The sequence below is a fragment of the Cicer arietinum genome, chromosome 4 (assembly GCF_000331145.2).
Source record: "Cicer arietinum cultivar CDC Frontier isolate Library 1 chromosome 4, Cicar.CDCFrontier_v2.0, whole genome shotgun sequence".
NCBI classification, from domain to species: Eukaryota; Viridiplantae; Streptophyta; class Magnoliopsida; order Fabales; family Fabaceae; genus Cicer; species Cicer arietinum.
Genome location: NC_021163.2, coordinates 5809666 through 5830805, shown reverse-complemented (window position 1 = coordinate 5830805; position 21140 = coordinate 5809666). Strand labels below are relative to the sequence as shown.

Sequence of the window (21140 nt, the reverse complement as noted above, 5' to 3'; positions counted from 1 at the left end):
TATATATATATATATATATATATATATATATATATATTAATATAACAATTTATTTATTAAAATGTACATTGTTTCCGTGCGACGCACGCACGGGTTACACACTAGTTACATATAATGAGAGTGCTTCTAATACAAATCTTTTTTTGAGTCCATCGTCAAACTACTCTCTCCAGTATATATTTTATTTAATTCAAATATATTTAATGCAAATAAGTCTTCTCACATCTGTAAAGATTTAAATGTAGTTTTGATACATTTATTTTATTCTTAATCTTTCTTTTCTTTTGTTAACTTTGGCTCCTTTTCTAAAATTTATATTTTGTCCACACCTAAATTTGGATTTCAATTTTTGTGATATGACTGAGGTGAGGTGATCAGAGAAGTTATTAAAGGAGGAGTTCGCATTTTTTTTAGTTTATTAATTATTCCTTTATAAAATATAATTGGTATAAAAGAAAACGGAACGAAAAAAATCAAAATAAAAAAATAAAAATAAAATTTTAAAATTATAAAAACACAAAGGGTTATATTTTTGAGAAATTTAAATTTTAGTTTTTACTATATAATTAGAGTAAAAAGTTTTCTTCAACTCAGTTCACGTATTCATTTTTAGAGCTTTTAGTAATGAATTCAAGTGTAAAGAAGAAAAATTTTGCGATTCATAACGGTGGAGGAAACAACATATAAATATGCATAATTTTTATGCATATTTATAGATAAAAGAGGATGTAAAATACATTTCTATGTATGTTCGATATACTAGATTTGAATTTGTTTGTTTATTGTTGTTGTTTTAGTTTGTGTTATAAATTTATTTATTGTAAAGTGAGAAATCAAAAATTATTATTTAAACAAATTTATAATTTAATACTTTTAATTTATTAATTAATAATTAATATTTTTTATTGTACTTTTTAAAGTAAATTGTTTACTTTAAAAAAATTAGATTCAAATAAATGTGACATAAGCAATAATATATTTTTTGTTTGGATAAATAAATGTGATATAGGCGATAATGTATTTTAATTTAGAAGAATGCAAATGACAATAAAGAGGACCAATTATTTATAAAAATCTAATAATAGATAGTTATTTTATTAATAAATGAATAAACAGTTGATAGATAACTCTAAATATAATTCATATCATAGTCACAAGAGTATTTAATATGCTGATATGTATATTCGAACACGAGAGAATAAGTTTCGCCTTAAGCCTCATAGAACCCTAAAAGAAAAGTTAATCGATAAAAGTGATTTAACAAATAAATTAAGCTGTTTACCATGATGTAAAGTGACAAAAAGTTACTTAATTTTTATAAAATAGTTTATTGTAATATTATTTTTGAAACAAAATATGCAATCAAATCGGTAATATATATGCGTCATAATTTAATTGGTTGAATTATATGGGTGATATATATAAGTCCTAATTTAATTGGTTGAATTATAGTTGAACCACATGATTAAAATTATATTTGTTTTTAAATGTAGATATTTATTTGAATTTAAAAGAACTTATTTTTCACCGACAATCAATAATATCTTGTCATGTTGCCAAAACATTCAATAAATGACCTTTAATTTAAAAATAATTTAATATCATATGACATATTGAATAGTTATAATTAAATGATAAACTAAAATAATTTTACACTATCAATGCATTATCTTTAAACTCTATCAATGAACTAGCTACGCACTATCTTTAAAATCATTTTACACTTTCAATTGTATTAATTATATTTTTACTAATTTACCTTGAATTACATTATATTTTTTTCTACAATCAATAATGAATATTATTTTAAAATCATAAACTAGTTATCTCCCTCTTTTCAAGGATAATTTAATAAAAAAATTAAATTACCAACAAAATTAATATTTATGCATTCCATAATAATTGACTCATTTGTAAAAAATAATTTTGTCATAAAATTAAACGACTATTTCAATTTTTAATACACTTTTTTCTTTTCTAATTTTACCATTTAATTAATAATACTTGCATATTTTTCAATATTATATCGTCCACTGTACATTTACGATATTAATAATACACAAATATTTAATAATTATATATTAATAAAAGTAATATTGTCTCTCTTTCAATTTTAAATTTTTCTTAATATATGTGAAACGATCAAATAATTCAATTCTTATAGAAGGAGAAGGAGTAATGCAAACAACTTTAATTCCCATAATTTAGTCAATAGAGTTGTATATAGAGACAAAAATAGTAAATGAATAAAAAATAAGTATTAATTGCTTTTTTTAAAAGAAAAACCAAGAAAAACAAATTGATTGAACAAATTATGGTTGAATCGTGGTTCAATTCAATTTGATCATGTCAAACATAGATTATGTAAGGGTTGAACCAACTATAAATTGATCGGTTCTTGATTCCCCAATCAATCTGGTTCGATTTTAAAAACAATGATTAATAGATAAATATATAGTTAACAGAAATATTTGATATAACTCGGATGTTAAAATGATACTAATAGGTAATAGGTAATATATAACTTATTATAGATAATTAATATTAAGGGTGATCATATTCAAACTAATTCAAAAAAATAATTGTAAATTGATAAATAAAAAAATGAAAATTGCATAAAATTGAATATTGTCGAATATATTTAAATGTTATTTTGTGAAAATCATGTGGATCAGATTTTAAATTCATTTTTCAAAGGCGCAATGAATTGAATCAAATCGCATACATATTTTAATACATATTTTTGTGTGTGTAAGATATATCATATTTATATATTATTTGTTGGTTTACTTTTTTTTTCTTCTTAATAATACTTATTACTTAGTTTAATTTCTTCTACTTTATATATTTTAAACATAACCGACTATCGTTATTCCATAATCGTCTCTCAATAGTTGAACCAAAAATTAAGTTACAAACACTAATTATTTATGTTAGTCTTCGATTTAAGTCTTGTCAAATACTTTGAATATTGGCATTGTATTTTGATATTAGACATGTATTTTAACAAATAGAAGAATAAACATATAAAATATTTGAGAGACTTGAATAAAATACTGACAAATAAGACTACATGATTTAACGTTTGTAATTTAATGAATTAAAATAAATTTCAAAAAAAAGTAAAAAATAAAAAACTAAAATTGATAGTGGAATTAAGATTCACATAAAATCGACACTAGTTTAATTGAAGAGCTCAAAATAAAATGTAAAAAAGAAAGTTTTATAATTAACAACAAATAAATGTGGCGAGAGAATCTTTTAATTTGGTATGGAGCGAGGAGGTAGCTAACTACTGCAACTCATTAGCAAATTTCCAAAGGCACCATTTATTTTTTATAGTATAAAAAATTAATATAGTAAAAAAAGTATAATATAAAAAATTTATATACAGTAACAAGGATCATAATTTTTTTACTACTTCATATATTTCAAACATAACCACATATATGACATGCTGCAACTTATATGGGACAATAATATATTGATGAGGGTTGGGTTAGAACCGAAAGGTAGAAGAAGTAGATTGTTCTTATCTAACCATAGAAAAATATAAGATAGATTGTTGTTGGCAACAAGTGCTCAACAGAAGCAACACGACACACTTTTTTGGACCTAAACAAACGACAACCTGTCACTGCTTTCCTTCCGTCGACATGCAAATTATTTTTATAATAATAATAATTAGCATTTTGAAAGAAAAAAAATCTGAACAAAGAAAGTAAAGTATTGCACGGTCACAATCATATTAATTAAATGTCCCTAGATTAGAAATGTTAAATTAATAATATTAACTAAATATTTATAGATGAAAACTATAATAATAAAGCTCTTTATTTTTGAAACCGTCCATAAAAAACTTGAATATTGTAGACATCCCCTGTTTGACCATGATTCTGTTGATTATACAATATGGGAATCAAAGTGGTGGAATTAGGCATTGTTGTTGGGACATACTATATAGGTTGGTAGGAGTAAGTAACAATTATAAGAAAAGACAAATAAGCATGGTTGATTAGGTCAACAAAAAACAACAACACATACTAGACACACCACCTTCTAATTTTAATTGCCTCATTTTACATTATGTGATTTAGAACTCTCTCACAAACGTGAATTTGGTAATTTTCGAAACACACTGTCCATTGATAAAATTGAACACCAAATAAATGGCTTGACTAGCAAATTTTACATAATAATAATAATAATAATGATAAATTTGAGTGTGAAGACTAGGAATGAAAAAATAGACATATAGCTGAAATGTCATCCATAGCAATACCACGCCTCTTACGTTTCCATGCATGCATTGCACACTCCACCAAATGTTTAGCTGAACTTGTTCTGTCTTTTGTTGAAGATACAATATCCACTGCTTCTTGGTTGGATATTACATCCCACACCTACAATCAAAATTCACCAACTTAATAGTCTTTTCATATTGCTAACTATTTCAATAAAAATTAATTAATTAATTAATGTCACATTTTCATAGGACAACACTATCATACCCCATCAGTGGCTAGCACAACAAATTGATCTCTGCTTGTTATATTTCTTTGTGTTACTTCAGGCACTGAAATAAGACCATACTCTTTAATACAATAATCACCAAAAGCCCTTGACATGGCTAGTCCTGGAGACTCCTCGTCTGGCAACCACACGCGGTGCACATTTCCATCATCTGATGTTGTAGCTAAAACTGCGCGAGAATCGCCAACATTTGCAATCACAATCAGTTCACCCTGTGCCATTGCAGAATCATGATAAGTTTTCAACACACCTCTTGCATCATATTATCTCATCTAATTTTTATGTATAGTTAAAATCACTTAATTGAACCTTTATCTTAATTTATAGTGTCAAGTTAAATTTTTATCGTTTTTGTTTCAATTTAGCCTCGTATGTTCAAACATTAATTTCAAATCAGAATTAAAAAGTTGATGTAAAAAACAAACCAATTAGGCCAACAATGTTAACATGTTAGAACATGTAATACTAAATTGAACCAAAACAAATAAAATAAAAACCAAAGAGTAATTTTTACCTGTCTAACAATTGATAATGCAGTTGTTCCGCTGAAAAAAGAATCAATCTTGCGATTCTGCTCAAGTTCACGATCAATGGCAGCACATGTCTTCAAGTAAGAATGTTCCCATATATTAAACCTTTGTTGTTTTTTCTGTGTCTCTAAATCAACATCTGGATCAAGTGAAGTTTGTGAAAGTGTCTCTTGCCAATTGCATAGCAAAGATGATGGCATTGATTCTCTTACACTTCTTGACACATAGTGACCCCAAGGACCATGCCCATCAAAAATCCCACAGAATATCATGTCCTCTTGGCATCCAAATTCCTATATTCAACATCAACAAATCCAATCTCATCAATCATTAGTCATAACTCATAACAATCTGATCGATTTGACCTTAAGTGAAGCACATTAAACACTTGAGCACAACCACTTAATTTAATTGATAAGTGTATAAAATATTAAAAAGAAAATTAAAAAATTCAACATTTAAACATACTTCCCACACTATGCAACAATCTTGGTTAACTCCTTTCTTGCCTCTTTTGGAGAAAATTGAGGCAAAGTTGTTTGAACCATCAACATTAACAGTGCCAGAACTATGGAGTATAGAGTGATTTCTTTTTGCTTCCTTTGCCATTGCTTCAGCAGCTTCTCTCCCGCTACATTTACTCCTTTTCTTCATTGCTAATGACTTTGCCAACCCATTGAACACAGATGAAAAGTGACCCATCAACTCTTCAATATCTTGTAAACAAAATCTGAACATTGAAAATGTATAAAAGTTAAACATGAATCACATGTAAGAAACTAAAAATTTCTTCCAACAATACAAAATATTTTAAAATGTATTTTACACTTTTGTCAGTAATAAATATTGAAGAAGTCACAGAAACTGCAAAGACTAATTCATTGAGAAAACTTAAATTCATTTAAGAAGTTAACCTCTCCTAACATATGTTTTTCCATATGCACCAGGCATAAATTGAACCCCTGATGCCAAATGGTTAAGGGATTCCAAGAATCTACCAGTTGTGTCACGACATGTTAGTTGGTGAAATCACACAAGTTTTGTTATCACATTACTTGCAACCATTGATTAAAAATCAATATGGTGGCCCAATGGGTTAGTCTTCAAGAAAACATATGAAGATGTGGAGTGTGACTTTTCAAGTGTTGAAAAGCCTGGATCAAAGGATTTAACAAATTCAAACTCATTACTTAATTGATAACTGAATTGGGACCCCCCTCAAAGAAAAGTTTAACATTTCTTTTGCCTTGCTTTTTCTTAGATTAGATCTTTCATCTCATTTTTTTTAATACTATTAGTATCTCTCAAACCCCATTTTAGCTACATAATAAAATAAGAAATTATGCATTAAAAAAAATCAAAACTTGCAGCAAAAATATCTCAAAAAACCCCTAAGCTAACACATGTTAAAACACCATTTTCATATTAAAAATAAAAATAAAAAACACCATTTTCATACCTTTTAATAATGCTGCAAAATTGAATGAAATTCAACAGATAAAATTCAAAAAGTTGAGAACTTTGCAACTTCCAGCTCCACCCAAGTTCCTCAAAAACCAAAATCTGAGACAGTAGCAGGTGAAGAAGTTATGGTTGGTTGAATAATAAACAATTCAGACAAAGCAAGGTGAAAGTTCGAGAAAGAAGAGGTGTAGAAGAATGGATATACATCATTAATTCAATGTTGTTTGTTTGGTTCTGGTTTCTTCTTTTTTCTGTTCCCATTTATCTACGGAGACAGATATAAAAAGACATATTTTTTTCTTGTTCAGTGTACACATATAGATTCAAACAGTTGTTAGTACTCAATTATGCATGTAGAAGTTTGTATTTGTAAGGGTTCTAACTTTCTACTGTATATGACTCAAAATCTTTTAAAAGATCTTTATAAGGATAAAAAGTACATTTTTTACACTAAATTATAGAATATTGTGATTTACGTCGGTGGAAAACTATTTTATTTTACTTTAAAAACATATGGTCATTAAACTCAAAAGAATACTAACAATTATTTTAGCTCTCTTAACTACTTGTTTGGCAAAGTCTGTGAAGGAACCTTTTTGTTTTACCCAATTTAGAAATCTATGAAAGATGGTTCTGTTTGACGGTTAGAAAGGGAGAAAATCTATAACATTATCTATCTTTATTTTGGTAAATTCTTTGGTATGATAAGGTTATAATTTATATAGCAATTATTTATACTTTTTTGCATCATGTGTTTCAAAAGTGTATCATGATAATGATATTAATTAATGATTTATTAATTATTCTTTTTTCCTACAACAACTTTAGAGTTTGAACAACATATTGTTGGTGTATACTGTAGTAGTTTATTCATGAATATGTTTTTAAAAATTATGAATATGAAAACGAGGAGAAAATGTATAAGAAGTCCTAATGTGCAAATTTATTTGTTTATTTGCAGACTATATTAAAAGTATTTAGGATTTTATTAAGTTGGCATGTGGTATTCGCCCCACTTACATGAACTCAGGAAACAAGGTCAAGGTTTGATTTTATTTTTTTTAAAGAGTTAAAAGTGAAACTCATAAATTTATAATGCCTGAAACAAACACCTGTTTTGTTTGAGAGGAGTGGAAGAGGAAAAAATAGAAAAAAAATATTTTATTTAAGAAAATGATTTTATTAAAAATGATAAAAAAATGTTTATAATTAATATATTTTTAATTTGAGTTTGAAAATATTATCTAAATCTTTTAAAATCTTCCTTCAATGCATTATTGAGTTCTCAAATTAGGAGATTTTGGATTTTTTTTTTCTGTAAGGGAATTTTGCATTATTAGACCCAAATATAAAAGACCGACTCATATGTAGAATCCCAAATAAAATATTTTTAAGAATATTATTTGTGATTTTTCTCTAATAATGAAGTACTCCTAGTTTTTAAATATAAAATAAGTTTCTCTAACAATAAAGAATCCAAATGAATATAATAAAATGACTTTTCCATGAAACTAGACAGACTAGGAGTACTTCATCCAAGTAACTCAAGGAAGTATTTTTAAGGCAAAAATATACTTTCTCCTTTAAATTTATTTTTGTTTAAACTCTTTGAGTTTATTTTTTTAGATTTAGCCTTTTAAATTATATTCAGTTTTCACCATCAACTTTTAAGTTATATTGAATCACACAAATAATCTATTATGTTTAATTTCTTTTTTTTTTTTGAATTACTATCATAAAATATTAAAATTTAATTAAAACATCGCAATAAGTTGGTTGTCCAAATAATTTTTTAAGTGAAAGGAATTAATGTCATATTGTTGTATATTTAATTGAGATTTTAATGATTAGAAACTTCCAATTGTACCAACCATTGTAGAAAATAAAATAAATAACTAATAGTGCAAAGATAATATAACTTATAAAATCAAATCGAGAAAAAATAAATTTAAAGGATTTAAGTAGAAACTGAATTAAATTTAAAAAACTATAAATATATATTTTTGATTATTTTTAATTATTATAATATAAAAAACCGTCTCACAGACAAAATAGAATAAAAATAATTTCAAATGATGTTAAGAATTAAATAAAATTTGAATGTGATATATATAAATCACCCAACTCTCCAACTTATTTTGTGCCCTCTTCCCGATCTTTAGTAATAACAATTGATATTTTTATTAAGAGTTAGAATTACGAAAATGATTCTTTATAGATTGAATTATGCTATGAATATTAATAGTTGAATGAAACTTTCAAAAAGGAAATGGCTACCACTTTATCGTTGACAGAGAGGGTGACAATGTTATGAATGTGATCTATAAGTTTGCTTAGAATGATATGATCATTAATACTGCAATCATAGAAAAATCTTATGCATGTGGGCTATACAAATTTTGGTAAAATAAGAAGGGGATGAGAAGTTGAAAATTGACAAATCGGATCTTATGCATGTCTTTCACATGGTAGTTTGTCCCAATTAATTAATTATTGATTAAAAAAAATAAAACATATTTCTCTCATTCCATTTTGTTTGAATATATCTTTAAGATACTTTATACCAACAATTAGATTATTCCTTTGAAAATGAATTGCCATGCATTTTTTATTTTCTATTATTGAAATCTTCCTTTCAAACCTTTTTTTTGAAAGATGCTTCCAACATGTTTGCATTAAGACGTCGTGTGGTTTACATATATCTAAGCAAAAAAGAAATGGTGTATTTAACGAGAAACTCTATTTTACAAAAATCTGGCGTCATAGAAACTATAATTTCAATCTTGAAGTAAATGTTTTCCCATTATGTAATTTTATTTTAAAGGTTCACGATTCTGTCTTCCAAATAATGCATTCCACTTCACTCCTAAGTCTTACAATCCCAATAGCATTAGTAAAAGAAATTCCTCACGGCATTCAAGAGAATGGATCGTTAAGATTTTTACAATAAAAAGCCAAATAAACCAAAAAAGAGTATTGAGAATCTCCAATCGTTGCTAGTCATTTTACATACATATTGTTTTCTCTAAAACTGTGGATGAATGAGAGATGTCATTGAATCTTCAAATTGCATCAACTTTTGGAGCACAAAAATGAGTTGGAGGTGTACACAAGTCTGAGTCGATTCGATAACTAATTATCTAATCTAACCCGTTATCTGAACAAATTCTAAACCAGGTCAAATCTGACCCAAACCAATTAAACATAGTTGTATTTGGATTCGTTTTTAGTTTTACATGTTTTTTCAATTTGATTCTTTTGGTTAGAACATATTATTATGCTTCATATTTGTGCTTGAAATTTATGGTTTTAATTTGGTTATAATAAATACAGATATATTTATTTATCAATTTGGTGACTTATTTTATAAAATTTTACAATCATTTTATATATTTCCTAATCAAATTCACATAATTTCAAAAGAAAATATTCGGCTCATGCATTACACAAATTCTTACACTAGTACAAGAATAATTTCAGGGTCAAAAGAAGAATATATATACAATTTCCTTCACAAATAACGAATTAGTACTGTACAAAGTGAAAGTTTGCATGGCATAGCGCCATCCATTATGTTGAAGTATTGCTACATAGCTCCGAACTGCATTATTTACAACAATGGTTTTCACACACTTCCCTCAGTTACTGGAGTAAATTTTTAAACAACTAGGATTCTGCACTATCATCACTTCCCTTATTAAAACTGTTGTTTAACAGTCACAATAACCAATTCATAACTATATCCTTTATCTTTCAGTTTTATATCTTGACAAGTTCTATCATCACTCCCAGTTTAGCATCCACACCTCCTATAAAATAGTAGAGTACCCTCAAAGCAATTGTTAGTCCTCTATGGGACTCCAAACTATACCATACTTAATGATATACTTGAGTAGATACATAAAACTCACTCTCAATAACAGCTGGTCTTAAATCTTCCTCTCGCATGAAATCCAAAGGAAAGGAAACAAGATGTCCCTCTATACACTTCAATCTATCTATTGGATCTATTACTTTTGTTTCTCCATTCTCATGACAGACTAACTTATCAGGGGCTATTCCCAAATCTATGGTCGTTTGGCCAAGTTTTTCCTTCCATTGGACCATGTTTTGCCGAAGTGCAGCTCTGCATATTTTAAAATATAATAATAATGCATTATAAGAAGTATTACACTAGTAGACTAGAGTGTAAAGAGAGAAAGTGACACAGAAGAAAACTGGGATAAATCCACACCTTGAGTGTATCTGATCATTGGGAATGCAAGCAAAGATTTCATGGTAGATTCTAGTATTTTCCTGTAACACATACAACAAATCATTATATCATAGAAGCAGTGAGTAAAAACCCGTGTATAAATTTCGGACTTTTCAAGAGAATATACCTCCTAATCTAAATTTTTATTTATAAAAAAAGAGAGTAAATAATGTGTTTCTCCCAAAAGTAAAGTCAACTTGTTACTATATTTTGTTCATATAAGAAAAATATCTTTTGTTCTGCCTACTATTATATTTCAAAGATCCTATCAGCCACTATGTTGTCAGGAAAAATGTTGTGCTTGATTATTAATATGTAGGGGTGTTAGGACTTAGATGAATGATCTGATTTCTTAACATCTTGATCAACTAGAGGGATGCTGTTAAACGATGCTCTATATAAGAGGAAATACACAAACCAGTAAGACACAATCTGCTAGATCTAGAAAAGTCTAACCTTTGCGGTTGCTGACCATAAATCCTTGTAGGTTGAATCAGCCACTGGATCAATGATTTTACTGATCTGTTACGAGAATGATAACATCGTCAGGAACTAAACTGATGAACATTATCATTGTTATAGTATACCATAACATACAAACAGGAACATAGTACTTATATTGTCAGCATGGTTACTCATGGAAATTATGGTTGAGCTAACTAAAAAAACAGTTAGAGAAACAAAGGCTTAAACATTGCCTATGTTTGCTGTAACAATGTAGTACATACATATGAAAACCCAAATCCTATCATTTTGACTAACCTCTCCATTATGAAGACCAAGATGCTCAGACCATAGGGAACAGCGGAGACTATGGGAAAATTTCCCAGCCTTCCACGGCTTTCCATTCATCAACGATTCAACATATTCTTTATCTTCTATAACAACTCCGATCTAGTCGACAGAAAGAAAGAATTAAAGTCATTTTCTTCTCAAATCCAAAAATAAACGGCTAATCAACCATAGAAAGAAAAAAATACTAGAAACTTTAGCTATAGTTAAATTACACTATTATGAAGTGTTTTGTGCTAATGATGTGTCAAATCATTATTCTTCCAAATGATGGACAACATCAAAATTAATTGATTGGATTTTACCAGATATCAAGTTGAACAGAGTCATTCCATACTAAAAAGGGCAGTCAATGAATATGTGATAACACAACAATAATAACTACATAGCACAAATTTATTGCACTCTACTTAGTCTCTATTGAAATCAGTGAGAAAAAATCATGTCCTCAAATTGCAGTAAATATATGATATTATTAGGGAAAACATAAACGATACTGCTATTCAATCCCCAATCAAAACTGCAATTCAGTTTTTCTGCAATATACTTCTATAAGCAAGCCACTATAACTACTTAAACTTGGGGAAACAAGTAAGCTGAACACCCTGATTAGATCACTAGAGATAATGTAAACTAAAAAGAATGCTGTCAAATTCTTGAACAACAATTATCTCATGCAGAAATTACAAGTTACACTCCAACAAGCTGATGGAAGTTATAAAATAATTACATAAGCTCTAAGAAGTAGCAGAATATAGTGACAAAAAGCATATATCAAGTGTACCTCAGAGTCTCTTGATCCAAGCAAACTCCGGTCATTTATATTAGATGATCCAATCAAAGCTACACGGTCATCAATTATCATCAACTTACTGTGCACATATACCTGTACAAGTTGGGAATATATACAAAACAAAGGAAAACATTTTGTGCTATTAAAATCATTATAGAAGCTAAACAATGTGCATTGAAATCAGACTTTTTATAATCATTTCAACATCTGTTGAAAGTCCTGAGTGGATATATTCGATTGAAAGTGACCTGATTCAATTAGCTGTTTTACAAGCAAAATGAGAGATGTTTCAGTAAGATGGTAATTTAATTACCTGACTTGTAGCCATAGGACCATCTGGATAAAGTCTACCATGAGATCTTAAACCATAAAAAGAAATATAATCATGTGCCTTCGAACCAAGTATAGCTTCAAGATTGTGTAATATGGAGTGCCTTTCTCTAGAAATTGTCCTATACTGCCAATGTGTTAAGGCTCTCACAGTTGCAGCACCACCATCATCCAGACCACCCTGTTAGTGAATGATAGTTCATAACCGTAAAAGATTTAAGCCTACAGAAAAGAGGACTGGCATTATAAACAAAAGGTGAGTGACATTTACCTGGAAACCAGGCAAGAGGGGTATCACAATTATAACTCTAAAATCTTTCTGTTCTTTATGTGCTTGTAAAATACGTCTGTATATTGCTTCCAAAACACGGTTCTGTATTGTACCATCCGTTGCTAGACCTGATATGAAAAATTGGTTCTGAATGGAAAACAAAAGGGAAAAGGAAAAAAAGGGAGAAATGAGTTTATTATTAGTCAAAGTATGAAATTCACCGATGCTATACTATTATGCTTTGGATCCATGTGTAATTTAAGCAGACACTTAACACTTAATTCAATACGTACACACAACTAATATTGTGATAACATAGTTATTTTTTTATTAAGGCCTCAAAGTGCAACCTGAACATTAGAGGGTTTATAGTGCAAGCGGTAATAAGCCGTGAAAAAAAGAGATCGAGTTATGAGATTTAACAAAACCATATTCTGGTATCATGTTTTTGTATTTTATGAAAATCCATATTTTGACTAGATGGTTATTAAAACTGTTCTAACCTTTAGGCGTCACATGTAGCTTGTATTAAAGTTAAATGTTTCATTCTTTCCTTTAATACTAGCAAAATTTGATATTTTTTTCTCATCACACTTTTTTCCTCCTCGCCAAATGATCATTATTAAAATGATGCTCAAATTCAATGCTTGGAGATGATGAGTTTGGCTCTTGATCTTGTCTGTCGTGTCAACCTACCCGATGTAAAGATGGGAAGCAAAATAAAAAAGAACCTCTATGTTTTCTTAAGTATCAGGTAATGCAGAATCAGAAATCATGTTGGACATACATTCCTTGAGCTCATATGAAAATATATGTTTCATCTTTTACAATGCTAAGCAGGAGATTGTTATCCATGTTGAGGAAAGATCAAGGGAAGTCTACTTCTACATAGTTGATTTACCTCAATGTAGATGAAATGCTTTGCCTTTTCAATAAGAGAACAATGTGCAGTGTGAATGCTTTCTTCAGGTTGACTTGTTCCAACAGACCACTGGCTTACACTTCTGATTACCTGTAGATTTCACATCCATCCAGGATGGCAACAGATAAACAATTATGTAAAATTATATTGATAACTCAAAATAAATAACATTGATAAAAATTAGGACAGTCGGAAACTAAGAGAATTATTTTGTGTTTGACTCTTTGCATAAACATGGTTAATACTTAATGGGCTTTAGGTCCTTTATTAGGGTTATTAAGGATACGGCATCTGTAACTATAATAATTTATTCTACAAGTAAATATAACAATAATGCCAACCTAAACTAAATCAGTAAAATGATTCTTTCAAAGGTCTAGGAACATAATTTTGCAAATTTCTTCTCATAAACCCCCACTGTTTAAAGCATCTGTTTCTGATAAAAATTTATAGTTTTGCAAATTTTGATGTTAATTTCTTCCCTCTCAACTAGATTATGATGACATGTCATCCACACAGTTCTTCACACCATTATAAATTTTTCCCCCCAACGTCTTATGAAGAAATTAATATAGCTGTTAAATGTAAACTTAGTATGAACATGTGATATTTGTGATCTTTATATCCTTGATACTTTTACAAATGACAAGAGTCATATTTTACGGGTTCCAGGTGAATGTGTTAAGAAAGCTAAAATCATTCAAGAACTGATGCAGATTTTAATAATTTCACACTAAACATACAAGACCTAGAAGGCATAACTAACCTGACAGTGACAGGTGGTACGTGGACCAACTTCTCCATATTCCAAAGTAGTGGCATCATCGGTACCTTCTGGTGTTTCCCACCAATTATCTACAGCATCAACAATGTATTGAGCCCTCAAGTCAAAAGAATCAGCTTGATCCTGAAACCCTTTCTTCTGGTTATCTGGAACTAATGTTTCACTTTCCAGATTTTGGGACAGTAATGGAGAACTTTCGCTGGAATTTCTATAATCTCCACTTGAAGTCACTGCTCCATCAGCTTCTTGAGGTAGAAGTAGCGGTATATCTTGCAATGGAGATTGTGAGGAGAATGAATCCTGCCTGTCAATTTCTTTCTCGTTGTCTTCTTCCTTCTTTCCAATAACGTCAATCTCTTTGCTTTTTCCCATGTAATGTGGGATGACCATTTGATGGTGAGGCATAAGTAGAGGAATTTCATGTTCGTTTGGAGCTTTAGTTCTCTGTTATATGGTTTACCAAGTAAGAGAGGATGGCAATAAAAAGAAGCATTTAAGATGAAAAACACATCATTTGATATATACCTTAGCATGATTCCAACGTTGAACAAAGTGTCGAGCAATGTCACGACAGGGAGGTCCCCAGATAGCACAATGGACATCATGCCATGGCATACGGGGATATTTTTGGCGATCCAATTCGTCTCTCATGGTGTCTTCCCATGAATTTGGTTCAGATTCTCTATACAGAAATAAAAATTTCAGAAATCATATATCTCCAAAAACATGAAGTAAAAGAAAGCACCAAGGCACCAGCCAAATCATGGATTTCATCACTCAACAACAACAGTGATGACTTTTTCCATAGGTTCTAGACTTCTAGGACTAAATTCTACTTCTCATTCTTATGGATGTAATACATATAACACACGGCTAAATCATTAAAAGAGACCACACAGCATTAAGTGTTAAGGAGTCTAGACCCTTTCTTTTAGTAACAAATAGTTGTATGTAGTGGATTGTTTTGCAAAATTCTAATTTTTTCAACGATAAAAATAGGAAAAAGAATCACCTTGGATTGTAATAGTCCTTTCCAGGCCATATTACAGAGGGGTCATCACCCACTTTATGTTCAGGTGTGTCATATCGTCCAAAGCATAAGTCTAATCCTCCAAGAAAGCAAATCTTGTAATCAATAATTACAAGTTTTTCATGGTGCGACCTGTAAGAAACCAAGCCAGCATTAACCATATACTCATACATAAGATCCACCTGAATTTATACCAAGTTAATTTTCATACTTCATTTATCAATAAATAAATAGTACATACCATAAATACACACGGGAAGCAAAATGGTCGGGATAGCGTAATACCCTCACGTTTTCATGAATTTTGAGCAGTCTTCTCATACTGTACAAGCTGTTGATTTTCAAAGCTATAGAAACCTCCTTGTAGAGAAGCACATAAATCTGTACAAATTTAATGGTATAAGCTGATAAGCATAATTCTCTTTTATGTAATGCATTCTTATAAAGCATATACACAGCTGAATATGAAAATCACCAACAGAACCGACTACATCAATGAGAATAATGTGTACCTGAACCCCTTGTTTAGCTTTCTCTTCCAGTAATGAGTCTAACCGAAAGGTAGGAAAACTATGAAAAGGCCGCCTCATGTATAGCTCTGGACACAGCCACCAACCTGTTATGAAGATCTGCAGCCAGTTTCCATATTCTTATCATTGAAAATTGAATTGGGAAAACAAAACAACTTAAATATACAATTCTTTAACAATGGAAAACATGTACCTCTGATTTTGCATCTTGAATTGAAGAAGCTATTGCTTCAAATGCTGCTTGTCCATCTACATACCATTGGGCTTGACTCCCATCTACAGTCAAACCTCTTACCGGAGAAAATGAACCAAAGCGATGAGGATAACACCAACCCTCCATAGGTCTTAGACCAGTTTCATTAATTGCAGTAACCCAAGTTTTAACTTTAGCACTGCTGGTAGCTCTCAAGCATATGCTCCTGTTTCCACTAGTAACCTAATAATAATTTCAATTTTTTTTTATCATTAGTTTTCTCCAATATATATATATAAACTAAACTCTTCTCTGCAACCATTAGGCAAAACTTGATTACCTTAAATGTGTAGCGCAAAGGATTGCGTTCTTTTATAGATTCAGCTAAATATATTTTGGTCCGTCCCTTTCCAGTTGACGACGGAAGGATATCAAACATAATTATATCCAGTGGCTTGTTGTTAAAGGGATCATCCAGCAAGGCCAAAAACCCAGGTTTCAAAACAGCCCATACCTGTGAAAAGACAATGTAATTTAGATAAAAGCTAAGATCAAATGAAGAAAAGAGTTGAAAGAGAAATTGTATGTTTTAAATTTGTTCCCTATTAGGATTGTTGGTTGATGACAAGTACTATCAATTAATGTTAACCAAAATTGATAGGCCACACCTAATACTCTGTATATATTGACAGTGATTCTAATATTGGTCAAGACCTTTATAGTTTATTGAACCCCGTACAACATCGCTTGAAACATAACAGGTAATAGACATTTATAGCCAATGAAATCTAGGAGATTACTATAAAATGTGTAACCACAATATGATTACAGAATTATTCAATATTTCTGTTGAACCACCACATCCCTTACTTTTCTCCATGTTAAACCGACAACATATGTTTCTGGTTTGGAAAATGATATGTTCACTTTTTCTGTGTGTTTCCTATGTCACAGAGCGAGAATGCATATAATTGCGATAAAGTTGGATTTTTTACCAAGAGAATCCTAGAGATAAATCATGTAATGATAACTAATTATATTTCTGGAACTAAATACTATCTACCATTGCATGCCTGGCATTGGAGCATTTCAGCCTTGAAACTTAGTTACATGGAAGACGTGACTGCAAATGTTCACAATAAAGGTATGAATTAAATGTCACAGGAAAATGTTGATTTATATTCCACTAAGATAATCAAATGAGTACTTAGAAGACTAAGTCGGCAAAAGTTTATATCCAAAGGTCACTGAGAAACTAAAAAGAAAGCGCTGAATCCAAAGGCCCAGCTGGTTAGATTAATTCTGTTCAGAGTTACACCTGCATTTAACTTTGGAATAGTATGCGGCCAAACAAGCTAAGCTATTGATTATCACCAAAAAAAGCAGGAAAAAAATAATAAAAAACTCCAGAACCAAACCTTTTTCCAATTGTTATCACAAAAGTGAAACCAATGACATGGAAAGCATGTTACATCTGAATCCTGTGAAATATTTGACAAATGCTTCACCATTACATATCCCTCTCTCAGTTTTGGACCATACTCTGGTAAGAAGGATAGCTTGGAGACGTCCAAAAACTTGCAGACCTATAATCCAAAACCATATTTTAGCTCCATAGAAGATACGTTACATACACAGTAATGGAGAATCATACAAACAAATCTCTGCATCTAAAAAAATAATAATACTATAATAGCATAGCTTTTTATTGCTTATACAAGTATAAAACACTTGGAAGGAAGCATAAAGCTCTTTTAACATCCCCTACACCGATTTAAAGCTTTGCTAAACATCATCTAAACAAATCATACAATTATCAACTGCAAAGCAAAGCACCACTTGTTACCTCTCGAGAATTCACAATCTCTAGGTTTCCTAAAAAAAGATCCAAATAACTCTGCATTGCAACTTTGGCTCTATCTGCACCTGACTGCTGACCACCTAGTGATGGACGGATTATTGATAGAGCAGCAACAGATGGGACATATCTGTACAAAAAACCAAATTTATAAGTACATTTCTAAAAAGCCCTTTTTGAGAAATAAGACTTAGAGAACTATAGCTACTAAATTTTAAAGGGTTTTATTTTGTATAACATACTGCTAGAAATATAAATGACTACACTTTTTATTAAAGTAAATTACATAAACTATGTACTCTAAAACAATATTTGGAAAGACTATTAATATTCAATGCAGTCTGAATTCAACCCCTTTTGCCCCTGCTTCATTTTTTCAAGAATCAACTATGAACTAGCCCATGTTTTGTCTAAATTTGGGCAAACAACTTAGATGTTCTTTTCATGTAAATAAATTATTAAGTTCCTGTCCAAATACCTGTTTTTAGTACTGTCTTCATGATGTATAGGTACAGCTCCATCATCCGGTTCTTCGTCATCTTGCACCATTACTGTTTGATCTACTATTCCTAAGCTATGAAGCCACTCTTTTACCTTTAGGAGAAAGTTATAATTAAAAAATTAGACGGAATCATATCAAACATGATAAAGATAACTAATACTGTTAGATCTTTTGTTGGGGGTATGCTGCAAATCTTGAATAAGAAGATGATGAAGGTTGCACAAATAAATTTCAAAGCGTGTGTAACACAATAAGCTTCAGGTTCGATTCGCCCCCACCAATCTATATATATTGGATGCAAACGGGTTAACCGGCGAATTCCGCTTCAGGATACTTTGGAATCCTTGAAGTGAATTGCACATTTACATCAAGCATATCGATCAATGATAGTTTACAGAATAAAGTTCATTCGTTTACTCTCGTGCACTAGAGAAAAGAAGAAATGACTCAGAAATATTTTTGACAGAATCTTAACTCATGTAACATGAATTTTGTCTTGTTTTTCTTCTGTACTTTCTCTGCCTCTAAAGTATCTCTATTTATAGAGATACTCATACCAATTGGTGAAAGAAAACAACTCTTCAACTCATACCAATTGGTGAAAGAAAACAACTCTTCAACTCATACCAATTGGTGAAAGAAAACAACTCTTGAGAAAGATTGTAAGTTTTGATAACTTAATAGATGCGTTGATTTGAATAAAACTCAAACATTGCAACCAAGTGATACATTAACTTATTTAATTTTACTACATTAATATAGCTATTAGAGAATTCTAAATATATTTTAAAATTCACAAATACTACTAAAAACATGTATCTTCACTTAAGAGTTTGGCTACTAACATAATATACTAATCGTTAAGAACCATGGTAGAGTCTAACAAAGAAAAAAATAATTTTGAGAGACATATTGGTTATCGGAAAATGATAGGATGAAAAAAAGTTGATCACAGTGAACATAAGATACATTTTATATATATATAGTGATACTATTTTACCTAAATCTTAACTGATTTGTAATTAATACAAACCAATTTGTAATTTTTTTAAATTGCCAAAATTAGTTTATGTTGGTATTTATTTCTTGAGTGCATTGATAGTGTAAACGTTCAGTTATAACCATTTACTCTGCAACATTATATTGTATAGTTAAATCAACGAGGCTTGTTCAATTTTTTAACTCCAAAAATTGGATTTTTTATTTTAATAACCCAATTTTAAACGAAAATTACTAATATACTCTCTTTTTAAAATTATATACCAAATTGCTCTTTTTTTAGACTTAATTAAAAGTCGTCATTTTTAAAGGTGACTTATTTAAGGAAATCCGAGTTTGTAATGATGACTTTCTTAAGAATTTATTTTTTATGTGCTTTGGAAAGTCACTATTTTTAAAAGGCGACTTTTATGTATTTTCAGAAAGTCCTCATTTTAAAATGAGATTTGGAAAAAAATATATAAAAAAAGAAAAATCTTAAAGAAGTCGCATTTACAAAGTAACGACTTCTAACTAAATAAATAAAAAGAGGTAGTTTGATATATAATTTTCAAAAAAAAAGTATATTGGTATTTTTTTTTTAAATTGGGCTATTAAAAAGAAACCCAAAAATCAGTTGTAATTATTTATAACAACTTCAAATATAACACTAACAACTAAAAACTAACGTTTGAATGTATTAAAAAAAATATAGCCTTAGAACCTAGGTGGATGTGTGGATTGTATTTGTGGGATCCCAAAGAATTAAAAGAAACGTTACAACAAAATGCAGATCGCAAACCTGCCCTTGCTTGTCATGAAATTCTTGAATGATTGCACGTTTCCGCAAAGCGAACTGTAAATAGAGAACTTGTGATGCTTTCTTCCTTAGAAGCCACTTGAACTGTGAAATACAAATGAAATTAGTTAGATAGGATCTCACATAACTCAAACATCAAAAGGTTATACTCTAGCTAACAAAACGGATATAAAATAATTAAACTGTTACTATTTGATATTCATAAGATAAAATGAACAATCGTAAAAATCCCCTCATGAATAATAGCTATATTATTAATCAATTAATATTACTAATAATAATTAGTCTTCCATTTCGAGGCAAGCAAACAGAAAACGAAACTAGTTTGTTAAATTTTCCCGCTCAAAATTAACAAGTAATAAATTTGTAGTAAGCAAAAGAAAAAGAAAAAGTAAACAAGTGTTGTTGCCTGTTTATACTGCAACTGAATAGTATAAGAAAGTAGGATTGGACTTATTTCTCCAGTCTCTGGTCGCGACACGGACACGATAATGGCTTTTGGCAATTCCTCGAAAATCCTCACCGGTTCGCCGCATTGCCGGGACGCCGGTTCAA

The 21140-nt window shown here is 29.9% G+C and overlaps 2 protein-coding genes across 2 annotated transcripts; both read right to left on the bottom strand.

Annotated features, from left to right (window-relative positions):
* Positions 1-3993: 3993 nt before the first annotated feature.
* On the bottom strand, positions 3994-6798 carry LOC101488408 (probable protein phosphatase 2C 73). The gene is made up of 5 exons (XM_012714442.3): positions 6523-6798; positions 5532-5793; positions 5048-5356; positions 4512-4745; positions 3994-4403 (listed from the first exon to the last, which is right to left on the bottom strand). Exons 2-5 carry the CDS (start codon positions 5763-5765, stop codon positions 4233-4235), a joined length of 948 nt encoding a protein of 315 aa, XP_012569896.1. The 5' UTR covers positions 5766-5793; positions 6523-6798; the 3' UTR covers positions 3994-4232.
* A 3203-nt stretch (positions 6799-10001) lies between these two features.
* LOC101515653 (phospholipase D zeta 1) lies at positions 10002-21138 on the bottom strand (the record flags this gene model as incomplete). Its single annotated transcript, XM_004495970.3, has 20 exons — positions 10002-10653; positions 10762-10823; positions 11239-11304; positions 11545-11676; positions 12359-12460; positions 12681-12878; positions 12969-13115; positions 13870-13980; positions 14657-15118; positions 15200-15356; positions 15687-15836; positions 15946-16085; positions 16217-16333; positions 16428-16670; positions 16768-16941; positions 17846-18013; positions 18274-18415; positions 18764-18879; positions 20568-20669; positions 20995-21138. Coding segments are annotated over 20 exons (3183 nt in total), but the record flags the coding sequence as incomplete, so codon positions are not given.
* Between the last annotated feature and the right edge of the window lie 2 nt (positions 21139-21140).

Excerpts from the sequence above, each read along its gene's own strand:
- LOC101488408 (XM_012714442.3), bottom strand. The coding sequence starts at position 5,765 with ATGGGTCACTTTTCATCTGTGTTCAATGGGTTGGCAAAGTCATTAGCA. Across the intron at positions 5,357-5,531 it reads ATTGTTGCATAGTGTGGGAA|GAATTTGGATGCCAAGAGGA; the intron begins GTATGTTTAAAT and ends TGTTGAATATAG. Across the intron at positions 4,746-5,047 it reads CATTATCAATTGTTAGACAG|GGTGAACTGATTGTGATTGC; the intron begins GTAAAAATTACT and ends GCAATGGCACAG.